Genomic DNA, 22999 nt, shown 5'->3' with positions numbered 1-22999 from the left:
AGTGAAAAATCGATTTTTTGAAAATTTCTGACTGAGCATGACCCCTTAAGAATAAGAACATTGTTCCTGGAGGATCTGGCCCCGAAGTGAATAAAGCAAGGGTGCCTTCTGGTAACAGGACTCTAATATATTACACGGCACTTACTCCAAAATCTCTGACCAGAACAGTTCATTTTTCTAATTAACTTTCAGATATTTCTAACGTATCATTAAAAATTCCTTCAAATTAAGCAGTCATCGAGTGTCCTATGAATCTATCTTGGAGACCAGCGCTATCATACTGTCTTCACGGTCTGTATCCATCACTGAAGTGGTCCAGTCCACACCTGTTATAAGACACACCAGTCTTCGGGTCCCATATTTCGTTTGTTTAATAATGTTACGATTTTAGAGACTTTTTCGATTTAATCTTGTCTTTTCCGAAATATTCTTAGGTCTGTAAAGTATGTTAGAAATTAAGTATGTTAATATTACTTTAATCCTCCGTCGAACAAGCGATCTTTGAAACCTCTATATTTTTAACACGACTCTGGCGTTCATCAGATTTACATATCGTGGGTGAAAAAGACAGCAACGCAGTAAAAACAAATTTTTCTATTCCTAAATCAGCACTATTATAAAAATACAGATAATATTAGTATGAAAACTTGTTAACTATATTTTTTACACATATAAGTCGTATGTTCTTTACATACCGGATTCTTACAGTTGACACAAACTCTGTCACATTTTTTGCGGTCTTTGATTGAGCAAATAAAGCAACGTTTTTTTTGTCCGAATTTTGGTGGATATATTTTCTTTTGCTGGTACATCGAAGTTTCTCATATCTTCCACAACACTTCTTTGTAATTGAATATTTTTCGATCTTCTTTTCATATATGGCATAATAATCTGCGAAGACAACTTTCTACAATAATCTTCTTCGGTCACTTCTCTCTTTCTTATAGCCAGAATTTTTGTTCATAAATAAAATACATGCATTGAACGCAACTACATCTATTATGTTACTCCAAACTACTCCTTGGCAACGGTGCAGCTAACACAGGAGTGCTCTGTAACGTGGGGCAGATCTAATCATAACATTCTCGAAATGTATTAGTCTACTCAAAATCCCACCACTATAAATTAAGCTACGATATTTAAGAATGTCGAATAATAAACATTAGAGTCCACTGGATGTGTAAACAGAATCTGTACAGGGCTATGTGTGCATACTCAATTGATGGGTATAAAACACCCAACTTATGAACATTATTACATATATGAATCCGCAAGTAAGGAATCCAAGAAGCCTCATGGAATTATTTCTTTATACAAAAAAGAAATCTACGAATAGATATTCAAGTGGGTATAAAATACCTAAGTACTCACTTGTCAGTTGTACTACGAACACAGAAAAGAATCAAAGGGACGGTTAGCAAGCGTATGGAGGGTGTTGCATGAGAGTACACAGCGAGAGATTTCTTCGGCAAAACGCTTTTTATTTATATACAAAAATCACAAGTTAAAATATACGTAATGTATATACTATCGACGCTATTGTTACGCGTCCACGCAGCTGCGATGGCGTCGTTCTTTTTTTTCTCGCGTTTTTTTTTTTATTTACGTATTGAAAGTAGCGTGCGCGCATCGGCACGATCCTGTCGTAAGCTGCTGAACAGTGCGCATCACTTTCTTCTATACAGGTAAGGTAAAGAATCTCGGAAGTATATAGTTATTATATATACCGGCTGGCTCGCGCCTTAATATTTTTTCGTTTTGTTACGTATAATCCTAGATTAATATACCACACTATATTTATTTTTATGGTTGCATCGGAGGCCCGGGGTCGGTTCTGTCCATGGCAAGCTGGCTCGAAGTCAGGTCACGTTTGAGGTATTGTTCGCCCGTTTAACCTGCGGAACATAGGACAGCTTGATTAAGTATCGAACAAACACGTTTGAATTTATCATTCTCTTTCTCTATCGTATCGTTGAAAATAGCTTGATTTTTTCACAAACAACTTGAACACAGATCAGTGTGTTTTTAGACCCCCTGATAAAGCTAGCTGCAATGCTTACGAAACATTGGGAAAACTATTCCATAAAGATACGGCTTGCACCCGAAAGTCTCAACAGTAAGAACTTGAACACAGTGTTTCACCCTTACAATCGCGCTGAAATCATATTATTTCCAGCGAAAAGTAGCTAAATAAAGTAGCTCACGGTACAATTGTAAATTATACTAGGCGACCGGTTGATATAGGTCCTGGAACCTATACAGTAAGGACGTAGATTTGGTAGCAAGTTGAAGTTTACATGTTTCGAGTGATGAAACAGCAACAGAATTGGGCAGAATTTTATTCGAATAATACACAGTGAAACGCAGCAGTATCTAAGGGTATCGTTCTGAGCTTTAAACAGTTAATGAGACTAACACTAGAACTACCAAAATTAAAATATTATAACTTTACATTATCTCAAATCTTTCAGAATTTATATTACGATACGAAAGTGAAGAAATGTGCTAATTTATAAATTTGTAAATTTTCAAAGGTTTGTCATATTTATCGACCGATCGAAAAATAAATAATTGTCCGATAAATGTCGATTCATTCATAAAGAAGTATTATTTTATTATAAAAATTGAAATTTCCACGTTTAAACAATTAAAAATGACGAAATACTTTTTCTTATCTTTTATTCGTTATTCAAAACTTTTCATCTAGATAATGAGTTTACCATTTCTGAAAAAAAAGGAACGTACGATGTCAACTCGAAATAAACTGTACGTCCTAATTCCTAACAACTAAATGATTATCCTTACTCATATAATTATTGATCACGGAAAAACACCTGACAGTTTTAATAAAAAAACATAAGGAGAAAATTTATGTAACCAATTTATAAACAACTTCTGACAGCAAAAGTGTTAAGATCTTGATATAATAATCTTGATGGTCATGAAGTAATAGAAATTAATGAAACTAAAAATCTTGGCGTTTGGATTACACCAGTGTTAAATTTTTCAAAGCACTACAATAACATTGTAAGCACTGCTCTCAAAACATTAGGCTTTATCAAACGTTTCTCTATTAATTTTAAAAATATTAACACCATTAAATTACTGTATTTTCAATTAGTCCGGCCTCAGTTAGAGTATGCTTCAACAGTCTGGTCTCCTCAATTTTCAAAATATATGTTAATGGTAGAAAGAGTGCAGCATAAATTTATCAGGTACATTGCCTTTAGACTGAACACCCCTATGCGGCGTAATGATCACGACTATGTACCTTTATTAAACACACTAAATATGACTTCTTTGGCTGATCGCAGAGTTGTCAACGATCTTTCTTTTTTATTCAAGCTTATAAATGTACTTATAATGTAAACTAAATATGGTTCAGGCGATCCAATTTATCGAATCCTGAAATCAGCCAATAATTTCACGGATCTGATTGACTTTTTCAGTGGCTCTATTGAATACTTTAAGGTATTCCTACATAGAGCACTAAGAACTGTTTAATCTTGTTAATATTTCATTAAAAATTTCCTGTTGTGACTAATTCCATACTGTATAATATATTGATGTAACTGTTTCTAATCTTATTGTCATTAATTGTTATATATGTATACTGGGTTAATACCCGTTAAATTACTAAAATAAAAAAAAAAAAGAAGATACTCTTCTATAAGACGTGTATGTCTCTGGCTACATCAATAGATGTCCCTGCTTAATTCTTTAATTCAACGACCATGCTGTATAAGGTTCCACCTGACCTGTATTCCTAGAGTTAAATTGCGATGTAATTAAGGAAAAAGAAGCAGACCTCGGCCAGGTGGTCGTGGTTGACCGCCGTCGTCCTCTTCGGGGTGAGCCGCGTTCCACTCGAGCGCCCTTTGGATCTCTGGCGGTATTGGAGGTGCCGTGGGGATGTGAGAGCCTTGCACCTGGAAACCGTTCTCGTCGGCCACGTACGTGATGCTCACTTGCTGACCATCGGGCGCCGTGTACGAATCTGAGCCCTGCGAGACCACGGGTGTCTCATTGTCTACCTGCTTCGGCTGGCCCGACTCTTGGTGGCTGATCCCGTTGCTCGTCTCGAAGCTGAGGAATGATAAGAAATCGATCACGTTTCGTATCATCGACGAAAGAAGAAATGAATATAAAAGGTTGGATCCAGTAGCAGTAATCGCGTTAAGTATCTCTGGAGTCATGTAAGCGAGAGGATATTTTTTGTATGCGAATTATTTGGCACGAAAAAGTCTCTTCTCTCAGATGGACTCATGGAATATGGAAGTCAAAATAACGGTAGACAAAATGCTCAGGAATAAATGTTTTAGAAACTGCCAATGAGAAATGAATAGAAAAATATGTGTTGTAAAGAAATAGCTATGACATTCGTGTTTTACTAACGATATTTTCTACCAAGTCAGATTTATTCAGAACATTTTTCTTTAGTCGTCATGATTCTAGAGGTTCTAACCACTAGTTTGTATTGTAAGAGAGAAGTGCTTTTGAATTTTCTTGTCTGATGTACTTGTTTAAGTAATTGCTACGTAGTGTTCTTTAGATTATACTGAGCTAATTTACTTTAATTCTTCTATAACTCGATTTGTTTATGATTCTTTATGATGCAAAGTATTATGGGAAAGAAATGTTTCCTTTTGGATTAATACATATCTTGAATAAGGCACTGAAGATATGGTAGATTCTTATAGCATATCTTGAACTGTATTGCAATAACATAAATTATATAAATATTGCCATAAAGGGAGGCAAATTGTTCACTTATTACAAAGTCACGCTACGAATCCAGTTCAATTTCTAAACTCAAGATTGTCTATTTTCCCCAATGTGAACTTTCCTTAAAAAAATGAAAATAATGTATTTATTATAATCATATAAACCGATTTAAAAAATGCAGTATGAGAAGACATAAATTTAGTATCGGAATTTTAATACCACTGCCTACTGTGTGTTCAGCAAAAAAAAAAGATGCAAAAGAAGAATAGGTTAAATTATTTCCTGTAGATTTATAAAAATTTTCTATTAAAATCCCACCGTTGAAAATTGAATCCTGGTGTGAGAATACAAATTGTCGATCCTTAACAGGTCATGCAAAAAGGTACGATCACGTAACTAAAGGGGAAACGTTCGGTACAGTAGCGATTGGCTCAGCCACCATGTAACAATATACTTATGCAGAACAGAGATTGCCGTGGGCGAGAATTGCGAATCACATGAATAACCCAGCGCCATTGGGGCTCGAATACCTGTTATCCTCTGTCCATTGTTTTCAACTTGTGTAATTACTTTGCTCATTGTGCGCTCGCGTGCCATACAGCCGACGAATAAAACCAATGCTTTGCAACATGTCGACCAATAAAACGCCCATTGAACCTTGTAACATTGTACTTGATCTTTCCTATCAGGTGTAACAAGTGATAAGTTATTCTTTTTTGTTCATGCACTGAAATCTTGTATTGTTTCTATTACATTCGTCCTTGTTCTCCAAAGCTCTGCACCAACAAGGGAGAAAGTTGTTTTCTATTGAAACTGCGATAATGATAGATTGAAACAAATAATGAATAATTCAGTCTTAGATGTAATTTATTTTTAGTAAGTTTTACTACCAGCCAAAATTGGACAATACAAAATTAATATAAAAATAAAGCCTGTATTAATATACAATTTACTGATTGCACTCTGTAAATTACATTTACTACTTTTTTAATAAAATGTTTCTTCTCTTTTCGCGTAATATTTACTATATATTTTTACTTTGTTTAGATGTATTTTGTTACTTTAATCCGTTTGGGTGTAATGATCAATCTTGCGTTAATTTTTCTCAAGGGAATGAAGATTAAGTTGATGAGTTTTACGATTTGTTTCTTCTGGTGAAAACTTACTTATTCACGTAATTGCCATCGAAGTTAACTTCGAGCTGTTGCGATGTGATCACCGCATCTTTGTCAGCGCCGCCTGAAGGCCGTTGAGGTGCAGCTAACGTCCCTGTCGTACAGAGTACGACCGCCACCAACACCTGAAATCAAGTTCCTTGACGTCAGAGAGGGGTATTGAAAGGTCTCGTGAGAATGAAATCGCGCCTTAAAAAAAGGTGAACATTGCTGTAGACATGGAATTAATTACAAGAACGAAATCTTTCTTCGGTAAAAGGTATTCCAAATGAAGAAACTATTTTTCTAAGATATACAAGACCTGTTGAAAAATTATCACAAAAAAATGTCACAAATGTTAATACTAGTTAAGAAATTATTGTAAGTTATTTAAGGATGAATGTTTTTCTGCAAATTGCGATTTTCGTCGATCTTTTAGAGACATTTTAACAAAAAAAAATTTCTTTCGCCAATTAAAGGATCTAATAAGTTCAGATTAAAATTAAGAAAATTCATTAATTTCAGATTAGACTCTTGCTTTATACTGTTTTGTATATTCGAGAGTTTCATATTATAAAATTATATTCATATTTGAAATTGGGCAACAGACCAATACTTATTTCTTACTGTTAACTTTATGAGTTTATAAGTAATTATCAGTGTAAAGGTTTCTCTGATTCTAAAATTGTAAACTTTTGTATCATTGAACACCGTGGAATGATGCTCAGACTGCGTCATCCTTTGCGTGTTTCGCATACACGATGAATACTAATTTCTGCGTCTGAGTAAGCACGATCACTTATTTCGAATTTATGCAAAATCTGAGTGAAGTCGGAGGAAAGTGATAAATATATGAAAGTTTCATAGAATTGAAAGTGCAAACAAAGTGATTATTTCACAACATTTTGAGGTCAAGTATAGGCTCTCAATCCATGAGTCACACTACAATACTTGTAATCGTACAGCAAGTCGTTGGGTGCCAAATTAAATAGAATTTATTATTCATCACTTTCGTAGATCGTTATAAAAAATGTGAGGTAGCCAATACTTGTCATTAGCATTTCATTCGTAAATGCATTGAAGTAAAACAAAGTCTGTATAAAGAAACTTCTAAAAAAATCGAGATTTCAGTTAAATACTCGTTGAAGAAATATACCTATATTTAATAAAATATACATATAGTACCACCTCAAAAATATTTGGTCGCTTACTGTGTGCACAGTTTATGAACAAAGAAGACAATGAAAGAGGATACCAACCATTGCTTTACGCTTTTATATCACCAGTTCTCTTCAGTTTCAAGTTCATATACATGGTTCTCTTCTACTCAATCGACAGGACACTCAACTGTTGCCAGGAATAGTGGCCCAAAGTTAAAAGAAAATGTGCAGCAAACTGTTCAATATTAATCAGGACGTTCAAACAGGAAAACCTAGTATCAAATTAAAATACACAAGAACTCAAGTACCTATTTATATTTACTACCTTAAAAAAGGTCAAATCCAACATTTAATCAGACAAACGATAAAATACGTGTGAATAGTGGCGTCTATACTGAATACTTCACTCACATCATATTTCAAGACCACAAAGTCTTCGCTAAACGAAGAAACCATACCGTCAGATTATCCTAATCAAGTGCTCGACAACCACAACAATGTCGGCCGCGTTAAATCACCGCTTCCTCGTGTACACAATTATCTTAATCATAGGCCAGTAGCGTTTAATGAAACATAAGGTTGCAACGACTGGTCCAAGGACTTCCGCGTGGATCGTCCGCGAAACAGATCGAGACCGGCGGAACACGATAGGAATCAAACGGTTGATCCCCTAGCATTGGGCGGGAGGGATAGGGGGGCGTTCGTACAGCATCCCCGGGGGGCAATTAACTTTAATTGGAACGCGAGTCCTCGACTTGCTCTTTGTTTCGTGACTGCAAAAGAGAGGTAGCAGCGCCTGGGAAACACGTGGGACAATGGGGGGATGCCGATCCCTAGCCGACGTCGGGTTTGCAAAACCTTTTCGTTCAAATATTCATAGAATTCGTGAAAGTAACGTGTGGCGTGGCTGCAAAAGGGCAACACACCGAGGACGACGGATAATGCCTAAGAAACGACACGACCCAACGGCGCTGCGGGTTACATCAGTTGCAAATGACATTATGAAATACAAGGCGTAATGGCGGGACGCGAAAGTGGTACTGGCTGTAATGCGCCCGTTTATTTCTTCTTTTTTTTTTTTCAGTCTTTCTTTCTCCGTGGCACGTCGTCCGTGAAACGTGTAATTTCATTCAAGAAACCCCCATCAGCCATGAAGCTGCTCCGTGGAACATCCCGCGCCCTAAATGTCAGCCCCCTAACCGGATTGCTTTTCATCGTACCGGCTGCTCCTCGCTCGACGCATGCGCACGGCTCGCGGAAATGTCTTTGCCTTCACAGATGTTGCACACGGTGAATCACAGTAGCATTTCGTACCCTCCTCAGTCATTGTTGGGGAACGATTGATATTTACTATGAATTTTACACGATTTAAGATCTTTATCGATTTGAATATTACAAGTGACATACAATAGTCTATATACATCACCAGATAAAAGTATTGGAGAGTTCATAATTGATGAAACCATTCTGTTACGATATAATAAATGTTACGGGATCGGTACATATAAAAATCATTTCCAATTAGTTTTAGCACATTGCTTTTTATTAATTCTTTAGGGAGTAATATTTTCGACATTCTTTAATTAATTATCAGACATGGTCTGGGTTAGGCTTCGAATTCTATAAAAATGGCAGAAAAAATCGTTTACACTGTGTCTTTTTTAAGGATATACTCCTTTTTCATAAATGTATGTCATCTTTGAAAAATCGTTACCTAAAATTGACTATAAATGCTTGCATTTGAATTAATTTAAACCAGTGTACCAGTTAGTTCTAAATGTATTACTTGTACTATTAATTAAATATTTAGAAATTCATTTTTCGTACAAGTTCTAACCCCATTCAATACACGGTAGATAGCAATTTTATTTTATGAAAAAAGTTGTTACTCTGTATTACACTAAATTTATTAGATGGATTTTATAGTTTTTAATTAATATTTGGATGGCTGTATCTCGTTTATGATTGAAGAGACTAATAAACAAAATTTTAAGAATTTCCGGAAAAGATTATTAAACTTCCGATTGTTGTACCACTAATTTCTGTTAAATATTGAACTGACCATTTTAAATATGAAACAAATTTAAGAACATTACAGTAAAGTAACACCTTAAGAACCTTCGAATTACCAATGGCATCCAATAGTGCCTTTCCCTTAACAAATTTCAGAATCTTGTCTGTTGTTTCAAAAATGTTTACCTAGATATCTTTTGAGCTTACCGTGAAATGCAATATAAGTACAAGTGGAGATTGGATTATATGGATTTATAGGCAGACAGCGAATGTTTATGCATATTGAAAGATTCGAACACTAGTTTCTAAATATAATAATTCGAAATTTATTACTCATACTAGTTTCATTCTGAAGAACGTTGTTTCACCCTGTTTTACAGGTTTAAGGGATACCTACTGTGAATGCAAAATCGTCCACTGTATATAGGACACAGTTGTTATCCAAAACTTATTACAATAAAGAATTTAATACAACCCAAGGGTTGTCGTGTCATTTACAACTTCCTAGTACCTCAATAAAGGAACACATCATAAATAAACTATTCGTAGTTTGCTCAAAAGTTATCACTTCAGATCTACAGATACAATGGTATTCTAGCACAAATGAGCAAAACGTTTAAAAAAATGATCAGTCCATCATTTCCTGCATCAAGATAAGAATTCAAATTACAGAAGGCAATTCAATTTTAATTTCAGCATATAGACGTTTGCTTGCAATTGCTCAAAGGAACTAGGTAACATTTTATACGCCATCTTTAATCGAAGAAGATTTCTTCCACCTTTATGTTCTAGCTTCTCACTTCCTCATAGAACGCGTTCCTGATCGCCGATCACGAGGAACAGCGGGACGTGAATGGAACCTTATCCGGGACACGATTTCATTCTCGTAACAATGTAATCGATATTTCGATTCTCCTTGACCGTATGACCGAGCTGGAACAAGCGATCACTTCCTACGTGTCGTGTACCCTCCCAGACAATGAAGTCGCAGAAGGCCAAGCGACGTCGGTTACGTCGACGGGAGAGGACGGGGAGATCGAAGTCAAGCCTCTTGAGAAGATTCGTGTCGGACACTTACAGTCCAGTAACTATATGTACTAGCAGATGAAAAGTTACCACTTTCTCGATTTGTTTTATTTTTATTATTTTATACCGTCAATGTAAAACTGTAGCATATGTTTAATATATATTTTGACAGAGAATTAAAAGCTGTACAAAACCCAATATATTAAAGTACTAAGTTGATGTTGAGAAATAATAAAAATAAAAAGATAATAGAAAAGTGGTAACCTTGTCCATTACTGCATGTTATATTCTGATTTCGAAATCCGTCAATACATAAAAACTAGTTTTATCATGGACTTCTCTTGGATTCTAGGATTAACTAGTCAATTCTAGAGATAACCAAATGTATTTAAGAATAGCTGGATGTTACCTAAAAATTGTCCAGGTAATACTCGTTTTGAGTAGTTTAAATCGGCATTGACGAAACACCCTCACCATTAAAACTCGTTTTCGGGTGAAGTCAGTTGCAACTAAGAAAAACTAGTAATAAGTACATAATTTAACAACAATAAATAAATTTATTATGTATTTTATCTGATGAAACGTTAGAAGTTTTTCCTCGACACATGCTTCTCTACTATAAGACTGATACGAAATACAAAAGGAAACGGACCCAAAAATATCTGACCGTAAAAACCATTTTATAAGACCGATTTTAATCAAAACTAATCAAAACTGTGAATATATTATATTAAACACTTTTCTCAATAGTAACTAGTTTTAACTAACAACACACATTTAATTCCAGAATTTGTTACAACTAGTACTGACTCGAAAGATCGGGTCTTGACGGAATTTGGGTTCGAACTGTAACATGTACAAGATATTTTCAAAATGGCGGTACAGCCCGCAAGTATGTGATTTTACACTTATTATAGAATAACATTTTATCGTACGACGCTTCGTTTCCAAGACAATCAATTTTCAAAATTCATTTAAGGCCTATGTATTCATAACGGGAATAAGTAGAAACAGAATGCAATGAACAGGCGCGTCAGCCAAGTCCTAAACTGCACGCCTATCCAGTACAGTTTCAAATTCTATTTTCTCGAAAACGAAGCGTCGTACGAGAAAATATTATTCCACATTTTCGACCTATGTTTCCATGTACAATCGCATACTTTCTGATTCTACCACTATTTCCAAAACTACCTGTATAATTACACTGGAAATTTGATCCATTAATAGCGCTCACAATTGCCCAAAACTCGATATAATGTAAAGTTTAATAAAGTGTGACAAGACTTTTAGTCAATTTAGATGTCAGTAAATGTTTTAACGAAGCAATAAAATTTCTGTCTGATTCTAGGGTCTAGTAATTGGTCCACGAAAATTTATACCTATTTCTATAAATATTTATAGTCTCTATATTTAACAATTTTCCTCGTCTCCGCGCGGAAGTTCAAACGATCCCTGGACCGGGGCACACGCGATCATTTGACGCTCATAGGACCTCGATCCTTGTCGCCGCCGGCTATCTTGACCACGAATAATTCCCGATCGAAATGTTGATTAATCGTGGCTCCATCGTTACCCAGCTTCACTCGACACGACGACACAGCGCAACGAAATTTCACACGAGCGTTGTAGGTATGTACGATACGGAGAAGGAATTACCGTTCCGGCAATCAAGCCGCCAGACACCTGTCTTTTGAAACGCGTAATAAGACGAATTATGAAAGAACTAGAGACGCAGCTTCATTCATAATGTCAAACGATCACGAGGATAGACGTTGACGATTCGATAATTGGTGTTTGTTGTTCAACGATTTTCAATGTTTCGTGCGGTTGACAACCGGTAATTTTTAAATTGGTGTACTGAGAATTTAATGACCGTCCTGCTTAAATTATTGTGATTTTATTTAAATTTTATCAACAAGGAATTTTGTACTTTTGTTACGGGGAATAGCGCAATAAGTTTGAGAAAATTAGTGGATGGAGAAATGGCCATTAGATTTGCATTTACAAGATATAAACTTGGAATGTTAATATTAAAATATCAAAAAGAACTTTATGATTGTTGTATTATCAATATTTTCGGTTGTATATATTAGGTTTATGCTAAAGTAATGATCGTCGTTTTTAAGTCGGTACTGCTTTTGCCAGAGAAATGGCAAACAGTTGTAGGAACTGAGGTGTACGTTAAATAAATGACGTTATAACAATTAAACTGTTATTGTATATATCTAATATTAGAAGCCTATTTGGTGTACATGTTTTAACCCTTTCTTAGATACCACCCCTGACTGAATATATGAAATCAAGCGGTTTACCGTGAGCATTGCAAAAGTTATTTAAACATTGAGAATGGAAAATATTTTTGTATGTACATAAAAGAATTAGTTATCTTCGAAGACAATATTAATGAAGCAACAAGTACACTTCTCTGTGTGTCAAATATAGGACAATTTAATGCTTATTAGGATATCAAAGTTACTGAAAATAATGTAAGTAATATAAGAATGTATTCAAACATTTTTAACTACCTGCAGAAAAGGAATAGTAATTAAAGTCATTCAGGACTGTGTTCGGTGTTTGGAGACAACTAAACGTTCTCTCATCGCCACTGTTTAATAAAAGATAATTATTTTTGTTTTAACCTTCCATTTGAATTTAAATAATTCTTCGATGCAGCCTCCTCGATCGTTAGTGGAAATATTTTCTTACGTTCAATGCTCGATTTATTTTTTGCTACTATCCTACATTTTATTCGATTAAATATTTGTTACCAATCTAAGGAGGTGCGTGCATTTAACATGTATTATTTATTCATAATTGTTAGTAAGAAATACTTAAATATAATCAATAATTCAAGCAAAAATAACTAAAAATTTGGCAAAAGCTCGACTTTATGTTTAACAAATGCCCATTTTGAGCGACTGCTGCCGTAGTGAAAGGGTTAAACCAGAAAAGTACCACCTATAATGTTTCCGTTTCAGTGGACAAAGTTCCAAATCACTGATTTCTACAGAAAATTGAAATTAATATGCATTTAAAGCCAAAAAAAAGTAAAACAAAACGTTCTATCAGAGCAAAATCAAATACGTGTCTAATTGTGACTTAGAGCAATTACATCAATTCCGATAAACTTTACTTCAAATAAACCTTGTACGCCCCAAGAATTATAAATCTGAACGAAGACATAAATTCTTCGTTTTTAGATATTCCAATGGCATTCTATGTAATACTGCAATTATGAACAACATTAAGCTTCTTGCAAGGTAAATCTCTGTAGACTTCTTTATAATTATTATAGCAAAAAATCGACCTAACGCAAAATAAATCTGAACAACTCCACAATTATTATTAGTACATATTAACCGTAACACTAAACAACGGACACATTCAATTGTCACACGTTACCAATACGGACCACCTTCACAATCGCGGTCACGTATCAGATGGCGTAACGGAACAAACGAAATGGCGCGAAAAATGCCACAATTCGAATCCCTCGAACAGAACACGCGTCTGTTCCCCGTGTCGCGTGTCAGCTGCCCCCCAACGATTGTACGGCGGAAAAAAAAATGATGTCGACACTAGTGGCAACCGTGACGCAATCGCGCGCCTCGTTCCACGTAATTGTCATGATAATTCTATTCTTAATTTCGCGCCCGTCCCCAGTGTTCCCTCGTTTCGAATTCCGTTAATTTTGATTGTATGCAATCGCAACGGCCATCGCTAACGAACAGACGTTCGAACGCCTCGTTTTTTTTTTTTTAATGCCCGTACCGAGGAACGATGGATCGATTCGACGTAGATACGGTCGGCTGGAGAACAATGAGAGTCCTATAATCCTGGATTCATCTTCAGACGAATTTCGTTGTTTCCGATTCTACCGTCGGCGATTCTATTCAATCGCGAGACAATCTTGAGAAAGTTTCGAATTTTCCGTCGTACGGCCGCCGAAAGTACTTTCTACGTCGAAAAACAGAATGGAAATGTCACAACGCCGTGTCCAGTTGGACAAGTGACATAAGCGGTAATAACGAAAACTCTAGGCGCTGGTAATCGGCCGTAGAATTATCCTGATGCAACTCCTGCGTAATTTAAATGTTATACGCTCACGGGGAAAGGATCGTCGGCCAGTGTGTGCTTAAGGTCGGCGTCGCGCGTTGACACGCAAATACGAAAATCGTCGGATTCGGTTACTAAATGTACAACTCGACCGAATCTATTCGTCGGAATATACAGTGAGTCACAGAGGTATTCTTACCCTCGCAATTCTTAAATTCGAATGATCAATATTCTTTAATCTGAACCTTTAATCTTATCTTAATAATAACATTCTGAAACGTTTATCAATGAGATTATATTATGCAATAACTAAGTTTTCGAATGATACATTATTCATTGAAAATAGTAATATACGTAAATGGAAACTTACACAAATCATCGAAAATGCAATGTCGTAAAAGTATTCTAATTCGTACAATTTATGGAGCTACGAATATGTGCAAATATTTTGATTTCACAAGGATAAAACTGGTACGAGTACGAATACCTTTGTGAGCTTCATTTATATTACTATGAATTTATATACTATATTACTATGGGTTTTCATTTACATTACTATGAATTGATATTTTTCAATAAACGACGCATAATTCGAAAGCTTAGTTCTTGCTCTACATATCCGCGTTGAGAAACATTTTAGAATATATATTGTTAAAGAATTATTAGGTATTCGAATTCAAGAACTGCGAGAGTAGGAATACTTCTGTGATTCACTGTGCGTGCGTAAGGATCGAGAATTACCGAGACTGAAATTTACGAAGGTGACTGAGAACAGAGATGTGGCAAATTCATTATCTAGGTAAAGAGTTTCGAACAATGAATAAAAGATATAAAAAAAAGACTTCGTCATTTTTAATTGATTAAATGTGAAAATTTAAATGTTTATATTAGAATAATGTTATTTGCATGGATGAATAGACACTTGGTAAACAATTATTCAACCCGCGAACTGCATTTGTCTACTACAATAGACGCCTACTTTGTCACTTTAGTTATAAAATCTGGAACATTTCTTGCCGATCGGCAGTACGAAACACTTTTAAATGAGATCCAAACATTAGAAAAACGGTATTAGTGTGATTACTAGTTTGTTATTTATCGTGAGTAAATACATTGTATATAAAAAAATATTTTTAAAAAATGTTTCAAAAAATCTTCAAATCACTATTGGTTTCTGATTTACCGAAAAAGTTTTTCTACGAGATATCAAAAAGATACAGTGATCGGATTAATATCATTAATTGTTTAAAGATCAGGGTTACTTGCTTATTAAATTTTTTAAACATTGTACCCAACTCTGGCTAAAAATAAATGAATGTATCTGTCTGAGATTCGGATAGTACTGACTACAGGGAAGAGGGTATAAAATTTTGAAAGAGGTTTTGTATTCTTTATGCCAAATATCAAAATGTGATTGCATTTAAACTAATACGCCAAAAAGAGTTTAAGGATCCTCTACTGAAAAAATTGAAGACACTATTGATTACAATTATGAGATCAGCTTCCACAATTAAAGACCAGATAATATAACATCATTATAAAATATACAAAAACCCAACGCACATATCGTTGATAAACCTACAAATAACATGATTATTAACAAATCTCTACAAACTAATGCTTCATTCTTAGATAATATCTGAAACCTGGTATCATCTTGGCCGATATTGTGAATACTAAAGCGTTTTATAAAGAACTGTATACAAACGTCTTATATTGAAAATGTTGTATTTAAAGACACGCACTGAATAATCAAAAAAATGTTTACAAAATTAGGAATACGAGGGAACCTGGTGATCAGACCGTGAAAAGTTTATGTAATTATCGGCTTTAAATAATATTTATGCGTGCCGGTTACACACAGCAATTTGGTTTGGCGCGCTTGATAGGATTTTTCGCTAAAATTCGCGACAGGGGAAGATGAATCGGTCACGCATTATCGGATCAATTTATACAAAGGGGGGGCCATTACCGGCGCATGTAACGTTATTACTTTGATATCGCATTTCAGCATTACCACGGAAAACCCTGAACAGCGTTAAAGACAATATTCCCCCCATTGGCCGGCTAGCGTTTCCCGCGCCTTGTTTTACGGTGTGTATCGATAAAAAAATGAAACAAGCAAAATATTTCGTTTACCCTTGATGCTCATGTTTCTCTGTTTATTCAACGCGTTTTATTTTGCGACGAACGTTATCGCGTGCACGCAGAGCGATGACACGAGACGGAAAAAAATGGGCGGAAACCGACTACGATATTACATGATCGCTAATAAACAAATCATAGCATTTCGTGATTTACGTCGTATTAGTTAGCCTTATCGGAAACTGTAGATGCGTTTTAATATTTTGAAAGACGTTGCACCCTTTCTATGCGTTGAACGAAAAAAATTGAGGGATACCGAGTATTTTACATAATCACTAGACTGCGTATGTTTATGCAAATATAGATTTTTAACCATTAATTTACAGGAACTGTAGTCAAACCAAGATCAGTTTGCTTTATTTACTATTCTACTAGGTTACAAAAAAAATAAAAATTTCTTCGAAAAATTGATCGATTGCACAAAATTCGCAGTCTAATGATCACTAATAAACAGATCTCAGCGTTCCGTGATCACTTTTATGTCGTATTAATTAGTCTTATCTGAAACTGTATAACAGTTTCCATATATTCAAAGTCGTTGCACCATTTTTTGTATGTATTAATTGACCTCGTAGTTCAAGAAGTCGCGAAGAAGCGACACCTTTCTGTGATCTATCTAGCGTAATCAAATGGAGGAATATAGACGTAAAGTAACAGAGAAATATTGTGAGTTCATGTGTTTTTAGGTTTGACGACGGAAATTATCACAAATGTGATATTTAAAAAAAGAAAGAAGAGTAAAATAATGAGAAAAGTAAGCATAATACGATTGTAAGATAGCAGTGTAAACGTGGTGTTTTATCAATGTTATCGGAGGAAATCTTTCACTAGCAAGAATCACAGATATTCAACTTAGAAATGAAACACTGTCGGAAAATTCGTAGATGCAGATATGCATTTTTATCAAATGTTTTCTAAACTTGTTGATCTTCCGTTGAACAATTAAAATGTTTAAAAATGCAGCGTTTAGATGGGGAACAAAACAGACTAGAACATCAGAAAAGAATAATTTCCTAGTATTACACGAATCGTCTGTTAACACATTTGTGTTAGGCGTGATCCAGTGGGTCATGTCTTATTTTCCATGAATAAACACAGGCAAATCAATTGCACACAAACAAAGTAAATATAAAGAGCAAAAACAATTGCAGTAGAGCGAACAAATTCAGAGAAATAATGGAGAATTGTAATGTAACTCTTCTAAATGTACTTAATCCCTTAAGAACCTAATTATTTTGCAAAAATCGGTGAAAATTTCCCGAATTTTTTTTTATGAAGGTAGCAAACGACCACTATGCTCATGAAAGTATCACAGTAAAATAAAAAAAATGGTACTTTAGAAAATATTGCCCCTCTAAAAATGAAAAACTCTCACATCCGTATTCACTCGTTCGTATAAAAAAAATGATAAGATACGAAATTGTGTGATAAATATTCATTAATTGTAAAGTCACAGTTTTTACAATGTGAAACAACAGAATATAGTTAAAAAAACAAGAAAATTACGCCTAGTCGATACGAGTGTACACGGCTTTGCGTAAATTCCATCGATACAGTATATAGAACCCCGTATTAACACGAGTTAAAATAAATCTGACAGAAAATTGAAATCGTGTAAACCACGGCTATGGTATCCTCAAAAGGAACATACCAAGAGAACCATTATTTAATTCTGTTCACACAAATTACCTAGTAAAATAGGACGTCTTGAGTTCCAGACAAGTTAAAACAAAATTTCGAATTTTCCTACCGTTACCTCTATCCGCTATCAATCCGTCGATTCCCATAGAGGGCCCGTGAAACCAGCGAACCGAACGTACAGAATGTGCGATGAGGAAGGACGGTCGTTTTCATTTTCCCCACAGTTATACTATATATTTCTATCCCCCTGAATCAAAGTTCCCGGCCACGAAACAACCATCGTTTAACTCACCGCGGTGCTAACAGACGGTTAACTCGCGGTATATACTCTTGCGCGCCGATGGACACAGAGTCCGGCGTGCTACTGTGTCGGTCGCGTGTCTTACGGACTGTGCGCACCTACCTTGATAGTGAACATAATCTCTCTGTCACACGGACACCGGCGATGAAGCGGTTAGGATGCTGATGGGTTGGTACTTGTGCTTCTTCGTCAGATGCTACGGCTCTTTATATACACGACCGTAGCAACGTGGTGCAGTGAAAGGGGTCATCCCTGCCCTCTTCACAATGCACTTCTTCTGACCAGTGCATCTTCGGAAAAATTGCGCTCGGATGGAACCGGAGAACCGAGATTTTTCATACGTCGCGAGAGGAAAACTGGGATCTCGGGCCCGTGTACCGTTTTTTGTTTCTTTTTTCTTTTTCGATTGGACGAATTTTACGGTACGACCGGAAGCCGTCGTCGAGAGACCTACGGAATGTTTCGAGAGGATGAGACAGGAGGTACGGATACAGTGAGTAGGTGGCTTCTATTTATGGTTGGAACGGAGGATTTCTTAAAACGGCGCACGGATGGAGATGCAATCGACCTGGGCTCGTTTTGAAAATGAAGTTTGGCCAATTTCGACGGAAATCGATGGGACACAGTGGCTGCTAAACGTTTCCGGCCAAACTGTAATTTCTAGACTGCGGAATCTATGCATTTATGGCGTAACCCAATTTTCTGAAATTCGGTATAGTAAAATGTTTAATAAATTTTTATATGGTTTTCATTATATGTGGGAGTTTATGAAACCTTTGATGCAGTAAAAAGAGTTCCGTTCTTTTTCTAGTTTCTGTAAATATGTTTTTTGAAAATTGATATTTGCATGAGGATGCGCGGTCTAGTAATTTCATTGTATCTGTTTGAAAATATATAATACGAATAAACTCGTGATGTACCCGTATTCAGGATACATTGCTCCTTTGGATTTTGTGATATTACAAATTCTTCTATTTTCTAACAAGTACTGGATTGATACAGGTTATGACTAGACTGCAGAAGTTTATGCATTTATAGCATCTTTTGACTTGGAAAATAAAAAAAAATAAAGGTTTCAGTCAAGTTTGATGCTATCTATGTTTTATTATTAACGTAGTGAAGCTTGTAGTACAGAATTACAAAATTCTACAACGTTCTAATTTTTAAGTATTGGTATCTGAAGTTGTGAATTTGCATAAACTTCCGCAGTCTAGTTATAACGAAAATTTGGTAGAATTACAGTTTGGCTGGAAATTATTGGCAGCCACTGTATGGTTGACATGGTGACGAATGGATTTTAATAAATTACGATATAGAAACAAAAAAAAGTGAACTTATACTACGTTAACCTTCTAACTAATCGAGATTGAAGAGCCTCTGAGGCTTTTTTTTATTTTATAACGAAAAATATATACATAAAATATATAATTAAAATTTTAATGTCACTATTTTACTGAATAAATAATAATAATTAAGGGAAGGAAAATATTTTAGAATTATTGATTTCACTTATTCTGTACTGAGAGCCTCTGAGGTTCTTCTATCGGTTTGTGTTATAAAACCATTTTATCCTGATGAAGGATAGTAGAATAAGAAAGAACAGCATTAAACTTATACTACATTAAATTGTATAATATATTGATACGTATAATATGTAATGCATTACATTGTAATATAGTATATTGTATATTTTAAAATATACCTATAAGAAATTACAAGCCAACATCAAAATTCTAACAGAAACACATTTATGATTTCAGTAATAGTAAACGAAGAAATTTGAAATCCGTCGTTTTGACGGGTTTGATGGTTCTGGTGTTAAAAATAAATGGCTCAAAATACGACCAGATTTTGTTGTCAGAAAATTTTCATGGGGTTAGAATGGTCTTGTTAAAAAAAATGAAATGCATTTATCAAAATCCTCATTTTTTAATATTCTCGAAGCTAATGGAGGTGAGAAAAGTTTATTTCGTTAAACATTTTATTACAGATATTAACTTTTATCTTCAGAATAAGTCACCCATGTGTAATAGGCAAAATGTTAATTCGATTCAAAAGCAAAATGTTGAACATTTGTGATTTTATACAATATTCTTCTTAGTATTATTATTCCTATTATAGTTTTATTATGGATTTGACAGAACCTACATACATTTAGTACAACCCAATATATTAAATCAATTAAAACTCGAGGCACAATCATAGACGTTTATAAAACCGTACCTGTAGTAATGATATGTATAATTAATGAAATTGAAAAATTGCATTAATCATGTAAGTACGTTATATTATATGCTTTCATGGTCACTACTAAGCGCAAAGTGGGCGTGACCTTCATAAATAAACATAAAAAGTTGAATTTGCATTTTCAGTAAAATAAAATACAATAAAAATAAAGTCGGAAAGTAAAGAAAATAAAGATAGAAATGAAAAGTTACATACAAAATATTTCAAATTATCATCGTATAAAATCAACACTGGATAGAATAGAATTAATAGATTTACTTACAATCACGATAAAACGATTGGAAGAAATATCAAATAATGTATTTGATTTTCATACAATATGGAAGGATGGGTAAAGGCAAGGATACACATTACTTGAATAGGAATAAAGTGAAGTTAAAATATAAGCACGATAAGGCCGAAAGAATCTCTAGTAATGTGCTTGAATTTACTATAATGTGGGAAAGGATGACTAGTCGAGGAGAATAGAGGAAGGAAATTCGAGAACAAGGAAGTACGCGGGAACAAACTGTAAATAACGTCGCATTCGATTTAATTTGTTTGCGATAGCACGAGGTGCGAACGAGCAAAGACGGTGGCGCGAAGGAGACAGAAGGGAACGAAGGAGAAGCGCGGAGATAATTGGTAGTTCGTGCAAGGTTCTACCGGATATTTGCTTGGAATTTTTCTAATATCGAATCACAAAGCAATAGACACGGACGACAGCTGAATGCCGTGTCCCGCGAGGGGGTTGCAGTGTCTAGGTCACGTATACAGTTGCCGCGGTGTTCGAATGTAGCGGTTTCCTTGAATCGCTCGTTACACGCACGATCCACGGGACGATTCCATTGTGCGTGTGCGTACACGTGAATTATACGGGCGATTTGTTAACGTTGGTAATCTTTCTTATTTCTGAATTCTCCGTCATTGCAACAGACTCTACTGCATAACTGAATATCTGGACCTCAGAGCCAGACTGTATTAAGTCCACTTTTTTTGACAAATGACATTTTACTAAAAAATAGTTCTAAAAATAAAAATATTACTAAAAATTTGTTTAAAAAATATTTCAATCCAACTGATGGTAAAAATTAATTCCCTCTAAGTCGTTTAGTTTTTAATATAATAGTGTGATAATTATATTGAGTCCATATTTTGCTCCGAGTCAAACCATGTAATGTCTATCGTATAGGGGACTTAATGCAATGTTCACCATTTCTACACATCGAGGAGTTGTCTTAAGTCCATTCAATAGTTCGAAGGTAGCGACTGTTTCTTTTATTTGCTCTCTACTAAACTTTCAAATGTATGAGTTAATACACTCTGGCTCTCACAATTGCTGTCTGTGTCACTAATACTGGTATTTTATTTGTTTTACTCAAACCTGGGCAAATTTTATTTGAAATGAAAATAAGAAATAATTATTTGAAATAATGTATTTCGGAATTTTGTATTCAATAGTATTATGTGAAAATAAAAATATTATCGATACATATGAAATAATAGCAATTTCAAATAATGAATTGTTTTGTTATTTTTGTATTTAAACATTCATGAAGTATTTCAAAATATGCAAAATAATTTGCAACAAAAAGATTTTATTTTAAGAAATCATTACAGCAATTTGCTTTAAGCAGAGTCCGCTCTTCGAATAGCTCATCCAGCAGAGACTTTTGCTTCGGTCCATCTAATATTGTCTCGAAAGAAAATAATCGTTCTACTGGTGTGGAAAATGGAACAGGAGTGTTCCCCTACAGAAAAATGTCAATAAATCAAACTCAGACCTAGTCATCTGATATAATTTCAAAGAACAATTTCACAATTATTTCAAATGACTAGAAAATAAAATAACATGTTATTTGAAATAATATTTCAAGTAATATAATTTAAGAAATGCCCAGGTCTGGTTTTACTTAACACGTTCAGTGTTAAGTTCACAGCATCACACCTCGATTACACAGCAGCATATTTTCTTAAATAAAAGTGGAATGGGTTTTGCAATATTCACCTATATTTTGTGTCAGTTATAATTTCTATTTTGTGTACTTTTAATTTCTGATCAAAAAGATAAAGATATTCCGTTGACTAGAAAGGTGAAAATCTAGCGTAACGAACATTTTCGAAATAATGTGCTGGTAGCGAATGTGTTAATAAAAATGTAACGTTAAAGTGCACAACAAAATTTGATTACCACATTAGGACTCCGATTTACGTGCAAACAAAGAAAGACATGTACTTGTGTGTACCTGGTATATAAAAATTAATGTTAAAACATGAAAGTGTAATTTGAGCGTCAAAAACGCAACTGCGTAAGTCAGACGCGATAGCGAAATCATAATAAAGAAAGAGCCGCAATTTTACTAGTTAATCTGTATGTATTGTACAAAATTAATTGTTAAAGTATATAAGAATTACTATTAATATTTGAGGTGACAGATATAGAGATGTTGGCATTTCTCGCAGATTTTAATTAATTATTAATTAGTTCATCGTATTTAATATACAATATATTATGATTGAAATTGAGACGATTTTTAGATTAAACAACACTT

At 34.7% G+C, this 22999-nt stretch overlaps 1 protein-coding gene across 1 annotated transcript; it reads right to left on the bottom strand.

The window, feature by feature from the left end:
• Window positions 1–1460: 1460 nt before the first annotated feature.
• Window positions 1461–18392, bottom strand: LOC107186154 (endocuticle structural glycoprotein SgAbd-1-like). Its single transcript, XM_015573965.1, has 4 exons — window positions 18324–18392; window positions 5892–6025; window positions 3809–4086; window positions 1461–1895 (listed from the first exon to the last, which is right to left on the bottom strand). The coding sequence occupies exons 1-4, from the start codon at window positions 18336–18338 to the stop codon at window positions 1891–1893; spliced, it is 432 nt and encodes a 143-aa protein (XP_015429451.1). The 5' UTR covers window positions 18339–18392; the 3' UTR covers window positions 1461–1890.
• Window positions 18393–22999: the final 4607 nt, after the last annotated feature.

This window comes from Dufourea novaeangliae, unplaced genomic scaffold (genome assembly GCF_001272555.1).
Source record: "Dufourea novaeangliae isolate 0120121106 unplaced genomic scaffold, ASM127255v1 scaffold76, whole genome shotgun sequence".
In the NCBI taxonomy this organism is placed as follows: Eukaryota; Metazoa; Arthropoda; class Insecta; order Hymenoptera; family Halictidae; genus Dufourea; species Dufourea novaeangliae.
Note: the sequence above shows the minus strand (reverse complement) of the source record. Positions and strands in the feature narration are given on the sequence as shown.